General features: G+C 64.6%; 1 protein-coding gene across 1 annotated transcript; it reads right to left on the reverse strand.

Moving 5' to 3' along the window:
* Window positions 1-2716: 2716 nt before the first annotated feature.
* LOC142092957 (cAMP-dependent protein kinase inhibitor alpha-like) lies at window positions 2717-3784 on the reverse strand. The gene is made up of 3 exons (XM_075173725.1): window positions 3753-3784; window positions 3276-3427; window positions 2717-3197 (listed from the first exon to the last, which is right to left on the reverse strand). The coding sequence occupies exons 2-3, from the start codon at window positions 3418-3420 to the stop codon at window positions 3115-3117; spliced, it is 228 nt and encodes a 75-aa protein (XP_075029826.1). The 5' UTR covers window positions 3421-3427; window positions 3753-3784; the 3' UTR covers window positions 2717-3114.
* Between the last annotated feature and the right edge of the window lie 4464 nt (window positions 3785-8248).

Consider the following 8248-nt stretch of genomic DNA (forward strand, 5'->3'; position numbering starts at 1 on the left):
GGAGGGTCCCCGCTGGGGGGATCGGGTGTCCCTGAGCCTCGTTGCCGCAGCGTGACCCCCCATCTTGGGGACATCGGGGTCAAAGTGACCAGGTCTGGGAGGGACATGGGGACACTTTCTCCCTCTCCCTGGCCCCATGGTGTCATCGCAGGCGCCCAAAAATAGCTGGGAGCTCGTGTTCAGCCTCCTCCCGCCGGCACTGCCTCCAAGTGGGACCCCCTCGCCTCGTGTCCCCGGGGGGGACAGGCACCAGACCCCGCGGGATGGGTGTCCCCCCGCCCTGGCTGGGACACCCCACAGGGCACGGCTCCCCGCGGAAAGACGGGCGATTTATTCCCCGGACAAGTCCGGGGGAGCTGGAGCCCCCACTCACATCCACCCACATGGCCCTGGAGGGCGTGGGGGTGTCCCCCGTCCCCTCACCCTCCTGGGCGTTGGTGTCCCAAATCCGCACAGCCCCGGTCCCCACACACGCCCCCAGGCTCCCCGCGAGACAGCGGAACCATGAGATGTGGATGTTCACACGTGTGACTGCCCACGCACACGGACACCCATCCACAGGAGCACCCCCCCACACGGACACCCATGCTGACGGACACCCACCACGCACATGGGTACCAATGCACATGAGCACCCATGCACATGAACACGCATGCACACGAACACGCATGCACGCGGCTGCTCATTCATATGGACACCCACCCACAAGAGCGCCCATGCACAGGGGCACCCACACACATGGACACCCACGCACACGGACACCAACCCACTCACAGAAGCTCCCATCCATGTGGACACCCATGTTCACAGAGACCACCATGCACATGGGTGCCCATGCACATGAACGCCCATGCACATGAACACCCATGCACACGGCTGACGGTGCACATAGCCACACACATGGACACCCACTCACATGGGTGAGCACCCACGCACATGCATACCCACCTACAGGAGCACCCACGCATATGGACACCCATGTAAATAGGAAGTCACCACATGCATGGGTGCCAATGCACACAAGCACCCGTGCACATGAACATGCATGCACACGCCTGCCCATGCACATGGACACCCATGCACGTGGACACCCACCCACAGAAGCTGCCCTGCATGTGGACACCCATGCTTACAGAGACCCACCACGCATATGGGTGCCCATGCACATGAGCACCCATGCACACAGACACCTACGCACATGAAAATGTATGCACATGGCTGCCCATGCACATGGACACCCACCCGCATGGACACCCACACACAGGAGCACCCATGCACAGAGACAGGCACGCACACAGACACGCTCCCCCCCAGAAACCCACCCCACCCAGGAGCACCCATGCATATGGATACCCACCAACCCACAGGAACACCCATCCATGGTCACAGAGGCCCACCACATGCATGGGTGCCCATGCGCATGAGCACCCACGCATATAAACACACATGCCCATGCACATGGACACCCATGCACATGGACACCCACCCACAGGAGCACCCATGCAGACAGCCACCCAAGCTGATAGAGACTCAACATGCATGCGGATGAGCACCCATGCACACGGACACACATGCACATGAACACATATGCACATGAGCACACTCATGCACAGAGGCACCCTTGCACGCAGACACCCATGCACACGGGTGCCCATGCACACACACACGTGGATGCCCACGCACACGCATGCTCACGCACACGGATGCCCACGCACACACGATGCTACGTCCTGGCCGGGGCTGGCGTCCACACCAAGGGACGGGCAGCCGGGTCTCCTTGCCCAAAAGCCCGGGGGTGGCCAGGGCCACCCTGGGGTGCTGGGGCCGGGTGCTGCTGGACACGGTGGCCCTGTGTGCAGCCCCGTACAGCTCTCCCGCACCCAGTCACCACCCCGGCGGTGGCCAGAGTGGACCTGGGCTTCGGGATTTATTTGCTGGTCCCACAGCGACAGCTATAGGTGACCATGCGTGATGGAGCTGGGGCCAGCACAACGTGCAACCGCTCTGCTGGCTGGACCAGCAAACCCCAGCCTGGGCAACCAGCCCCTGGCCTGGGCAGGATCCGGACAACCCAAGTCCTTCCCAGCTTCTCGCCTCCCCCAGCCCCTCGGTGCCCAGGCAGGAGGGTCCCTGTCCCACCCGCCAGCAGAAGTGGAGGTTTTGGGGAGCACGGCCACAGCCTGGGAAAGCCCGACTCCGTTTCGTGCGCACCCCCAAAGCGCTGCCGGACCTGGCTGGCCCCCTTCGCTGCTGCTTCCCCCTCCCTGGGTTTTCTCCAGGGACACGGGGGGGGGATCCCAGGGCTGCGGGAGGGGAGCAGGCATGGGGACCCATGGGTGGCCCCAGCACGGGGGGGCTGGGGTGATGTGCAGGGCTGGGGATGCCCAAAACAGCATCACCCTGCTCCCCCCCCTCCAAAATCACTGGCACCCTCCCCCAGAGGCAGAGCTGCCTTCCGCCCCCCCGCGGGGACCCGGGGCCAGCGGAGAGGGTGACTAGGGACAAGGAGCCGAGACCCCCGCGCTCCCGGGGCAGGGACCACCCTGGGGTGCTCCAATCCATGGTGGGACCCCTCAGCAAGGTGCTGGCTGCTGGCAGGGGGGGCTTTGCTTAAAGGCTGGGGGGGCTGTTGGGGTTGTGCAGGGCTTCCCCCCACCTCTTCTTGAAAAAGGCACCTGGATCACCCAGGAAGAAAGGCGAGGAGACGGCGGTGGTACCCAAAACATCACAGTGAACACCACACTCAGCTAGAAACACCCATGGGCTGCTCCTGCCACGAGGAGAAAGCCCCCCCCCTCCCCGGCGAACCCCCCGGCGCTCGGCTCTGCCAAATGCCCCGGAAGAAAAATATTTCTCCCTGCCGGGGAGGCAAAAAAAAATCCCCCCCGCCCTGGGTCCTCGCCCAGGGCGCGGGTGGGAATCGCCCCTTCCTCACGGCAGGCCCCCGCCATGCGATGCTCCCCCCATGGCGGCGGGGGGATGACGCCCCACGGTCTCGCTGCGGTAGCACCGAAGAAAACCCAGCGGGCTCGGGCCGTGCCAGGAAAGCTGGGCTGATGCTCCGCAGCCTCCTCTTTCCTCCGCTGGTCAGCAATGTCCCCCCTGGGAGCGGGGTTAGGACGTGTCCTTCAGCTCGGGGCTGGGGGGCTGCGGAGGGGGCACCTCCGCCGAGGGCGACTGCATCTCCTGGGCGCTGCCTGCCAGGAGAGAGGAGGATATGAGCAACCCCGGTTCCCGTCCGCCCCGCGTTGTCCTCCACCTTCCCCATCACCCACCTGCGTTCAGGGACATCTCGGCCAGCTTGAGGGGCAGGTCAGAGGGGCTGACGCCGGCCGGCGAGCCCAGGATGTCGGGCAGGGCATTGCGCCGGCCCGTTCTCCCGGAGGATGCGAAGTCCAGCACGGGTTCCACCTCGGTCATGCTAACCCTGGAGAGACATGGTCCCCTTTCCCGTCAGCACCACTGGGCAAGGTGGCACCCAGCCCCCGAGCTCTGGTCCAGGCAGGGGGCTCTAGCTCAGGGCAGCATCCCCTGCCTGCAGCTGCCCGGGGAGCGGGGCTAAGCCCCCTATGAGCCCCTCTGCCCTGTGCAGGCTCTCCAGGAGCGAAGGCAGGGGCCACCCTGGCCACGAGACTCCCCCAGCCCCAGGGTTGGCACCTTTGGGTGCTGTGACCTCCACTGGTCACCACACCATGGAGGAAGGGGGGTCTCAGGGGTCCCACTAGCAGCCCCCCCCCCCCGAGCAGCCTTACCGGGCTCCCTCCAGCCTGGCCTGGCGCTGCGTCTCCCCCGTGCCCAGGGTCCCGCTCCGCTCCCCGGCCTGGCGGTTCCCCCTCTGGACGTCTCCCGGCCAGCGAGGGACCCCACGGGAGACGGGGGCTCCCGGCTGGGTCCCCTCCGGCTCCGACCTGGGGGGTGGCAGAGCAGGGGGTCAGCGATGGCTCCTGGGGCTGGTGCCGATGGGGTGGGAAGGAGGGAGCGGGGTGGGGGTGGGAGAGGCTGCGTCCCCATGCGGGGCACCCATAGCACCCAGCGTGGCTACACCAAGCCGGGCTGTGAAGGGCAGGGACGCCTCGTCTCTGGTGGGCAGGAGGTGACAGCAACAAGGGATGGACGGAGAGCAGGGATGGGGACATGGAGGTGGCACCCAGCTGGGAGGTGGGACAGCAAGGGAGGCTGAGAGGGCACAGCGGGACCAGCTGCAGTGCCGTGGGACAAGGGCACACCGTCCTCAACCTGGGGACCCCACCGTGTCCCTTGGAGAGCGGCTCTTGCTGAGCCAGGGCAGGCAGTGGTGATGCTGGGGTCCCGGGAAGCTCCCAGCACCGGGCACCGTGCAGATCCCACCGGCGTGGATCCGACCCCGGTGCACGCCGCTGCCGGCACCTTACCAGGATGTTTGCTCAGCGCTGGTAAATATTTTTGACCTTTGACCAGCTGCAGGTGGGAGGTGGCACAGGACCTTGCAGGGACAGGGGTGGCCTCCACCCTCCCCAAACCCCCTCTACCTGCTCATGGGGCACAGGGACCCCCCAAGCCATCACCCGAGCAGCCCTGTCCCCTCCAGGCTGGACGCTGGTGGCAAGGCTGGGACTGGTTTTCCTCAGGCTGGTGGCGGTGGGAGCTTGTCCTGCTGTGGGGGGCATGAACTCACCAGTGTCCCCCTGGGAATCGCTCTCCGGCAGAGGACAAGCCAAGGTCCCCGCGTCCTCGGGCGCAGGTGCCGTGCCGAGCGGGACGAGTGACCCCGGCTGCGTGTGAGGAGGAGAAATGAATGATTAACCCAGGAGGTGATTAATCACGGGGCGGCTGCCCTGCGCAGGGCAGGACCCAGGCCCTTTTCAGGTAGGGAAACTGAGGCACGGAGCGAGGCACGGGTGTGTGACGGGGGCAGGGTCGGCAGCCCTGCGAGCGGTGGCTGTGCCGTGGCAAAGACACGGCAGAGGTGCGACGCTCCCTGCGTGGCTGTGCGTGCACACGTGCACCTTCTGTGGCACTCTGGAGCTGCGTGCATTTGCATGTGCGTTGGCACATGTGTGTGCATTGGCACATGTGTGTGCATGTTTGCGTGCATCGCCTCTGGCTGGGCTGTTGTGTGAGTGTACGCGTACACGTGCAGCTGGAGCTGAGCCCCAGGGTGTGCGTGCGTGGTGCCCTCTGGTACATGTGCACGCTTGGTGTCCCATGGCACACGCATGTGCATGCCTGGCATCCCTTGGCACATGTATGTGCATGCATGCTGCGTTATAGCACATGTGTGTGAATGCATGGCATCCCCTGGCACATGTGTGTGCATGCATGGTGCATTGTGGCACATGCGTGTGCATGCATGGCACTCCCTGGCACACATGTGTGCATGCCATGTACCCTGTATACACGCAAGCACACGCGTGCACCCTATGTCAGCGCGAGGGCTGTTGCCAGCTCCCGTTAGTGCTGGAGCCGTGTCACCTCCCGGTCACAGAGTTTCTCATCACACCCCACACATTCGAGTTCACCTCCTTCCTCTCGCACCGAGCGCCCGGGGGGAGCCCTCGGCCCCGCAGCCCCTGCTCCGGGCACCGGGACACGGGCAGGCAGCGCGTAGCATCCGTGATGGCACCGGAGCACCCGCCGCGTCACCCTGGCGACTGTTCGGGAACACCTGGGGTGAGCCGGGGCTCACAGGCCTGGCGTGCACGACGGTGTCAGCACGTGAGCGTGCACACGCAGACACGTTGTACACTCACGTTCACACACACACACGCATAAAGTCATGCACGCACACATGCAACCACGCACGCACGCGGACGCACACATGCACGAACGCATAGAGGCATGCATGAACGTGCAGGCATGCATGCCCACATGCATATAGACATGAATGCACACGTGCACGCACACGCAGACAGACAGACAGACAGATTGACCCTTGTCTCATCCCAGCAAGACGGGAGCCCTGCAGGGCTGGATCAGAGCTGCCTTCCCGGCAGCCCCAGCAGCTCCTGCTGGCTCAAGCGCTGGAGAACCAGGCAATAAACAGCCGTCAAGACCAGGCTGGATCCTGCCCGACTCCTTCCTGCAGCTAAACCTCTTCAGGGACAGCGGGGACGGGGTGCCGGGGATGCGGGCAGGGGTTGCAGCTCCCCCAGCGCACCGAAAAGCCGTGCAGAGAGATCAGGACTTTCATGCTGGCACAGACAGAAAAGCTGCTGGGACCCCGGAGGGTCCTTGGGGGTTGTCACAGGGAGGAGGGGGGGAATCCTGAGCATTCCTGGGATGCAGCATCACTGTCACGGGGAGCCCATCGGGCTGTCCCCTGTCCCCCTGCATCCCTGGGCTCCCTCGCGAGTAAGGTCCAAGGCACCAATGCCCGCCCCGTGCCGAGTGTTGCCGCGTCCTCCTGGTCCCACAGGCAGCAAATCCAACCCAGCGCTGGGCCAATAACGTTGCATAAACCCCAGCCTCCACCCGGCAAGCGGGGATTTCCCCTCTAAGCAGGGACCATTTCTGGGAGGCTTAATGTGGTCTCAACTTAAAAAAGCTCCTGGAGTCACATGGAAGGTCCTCGGGGCCGCTGGCTCCTGCTTTAATGCAGAGAGAGAGAGAGAGATATATATATCCTAATGGGATATAGGGTAGGGCAGAAATAAGCCTTAATGTCTCCTGGAGATGGGCTGCGGTGGAAGATACTGGGAAGAGGTGGAGGGAGGACACGGCACTGGGACATGTCGTGTCCTCTTGGTCAAGTCCCCTGGGAATCAAGCCAGCCCCACCGCGGCAAAAGCTGCCTCTTGCACAGAGGCCACCGGGAGACCAGAAAATGTCCTACAAGGCCAAGGCTGGGATGCCTCCAAACCTCGGGCATCTTCATGCAACGCAATGTCCTCCCAACAGAAGAGCTCTGCCCCTGTGGTGCCGCTGAGCCCTGACGCTCTCGTGCCACACGGGCGAGAACCGTGGGCACGTGCTGAGCTGCTTGGTTTGGGCTGGGGATGCTCAGTAACATAACCTGGCTGCGGCGATGAGCAATTAAAGCACAAGAGGGGAAGGTGATGGCCTGGCTGAAGGCCAGCGGGCGAGATGCAAAGTGATCATGAGATGATAGATCATGAGATTTTTGCCGTCCCACCGTGGCCAGGATCCCCACCCCATGCCCAGTGTCCAGGCTGCCCAGGCAGCCTGTGCAGGATTAGACCTTGCCTTCAGCATCCAAGGTCCTTGCAGCATGATCTCCTGAGCCCTGTTTTGGGTGCTGCCCCACTGCTCGTCTTCAGTGTTTGGAGCCTGGAGCAGCCTGGGGAGCTCCTGTACCTGCGGGCAGCAGGAGGAAGGGCTCCTGCCCCAGCCCCTGCTCCCTGCTTGCCTGCTCTGTGCTCCAAACCTCCTCCTCCAAGCCCCAAAAAAGCCAAAACCCATGGCTCGTGAAGGAGGTGCTACAGCTGGACACCCCTACTGAGACCCAGCGCATCAGCCCTGGGAGGAAGAGTGGTTGGGGGTGAGAAGCACCCAAGCCCCTCTTCTTCTTCCCCCTCTTCCTCTTCCTCTACCAGCCTTGGGCCAGGGAAGCTGCAGGATGGACCCAGCCAAGGGACTGACCTGGGTTGGAAACAGCCACCCCTTTCCCTACCACCAGCAGGCAGGGACACCGGGCGCAGGCAGGGACACCGGGCGCAGGCAGGGACACCGGGCACAGGCAGGGACACCAACGGGCAGGGACACCAGGCACAGGCAGGGACACCGGGCACAGGCAGGGACACCGGGCGCAGGCAGGGACACCGACGGGCAGGGACACCGGGCACAGGCAGGGACACCGGGCACAGGCAGTGACACCGGGCGCAGGCAGGGACACCGGGCGCAGGCAGGGACACCGATGGGCAGGGACACCGGGCACAGGCAGGGACACCGACGGGCAGGGACACCAGGCACAGGCAGGGACACCGGGCGCAGGCAATGACACCGGGCACAGGCAGGGACACCGATGGGCAGGGACACCGGGCACAGGCAGGGACACCGGGCACAGGCAGGGACACCAGGCGCAGGCAGGGACACCGGGCGCAGGCAGGGACACCGGGCACAGGCAGGGACACCGACGGGCAGGGACACGCTACGGCCACTATGGCCACCCCGTGCCAGCCCCAGGCTCTGCCATCCATGGGAGGAGACCAGCCAAGGGCGTTAGGAGGAGCTCGGTCCCTGCCGGCGGGGGTTTGGGTAGGATGGGCAGCAGGGTTTGGTGGTGGAGGTCTTCCCTCTGGCGTGGCATCAT

This window comes from Calonectris borealis, chromosome 25, assembly GCF_964195595.1.
Source record: "Calonectris borealis chromosome 25, bCalBor7.hap1.2, whole genome shotgun sequence".
In the NCBI taxonomy this organism is placed as follows: Eukaryota; Metazoa; Chordata; class Aves; order Procellariiformes; family Procellariidae; genus Calonectris; species Calonectris borealis.

Excerpts from the sequence above, each read along its gene's own strand:
- LOC142092957 (XM_075173725.1), bottom strand. The coding sequence starts at position 3,420 with ATGACCGAGGTGGAACCCGTGCTGGACTTCGCATCCTCCGGGAGAACG. Across the intron at positions 3,198-3,275 it reads CGAGATGTCCCTGAACGCAG|GCAGCGCCCAGGAGATGCAG; the intron begins GTGGGTGATGGG and ends CTCTCCTGGCAG.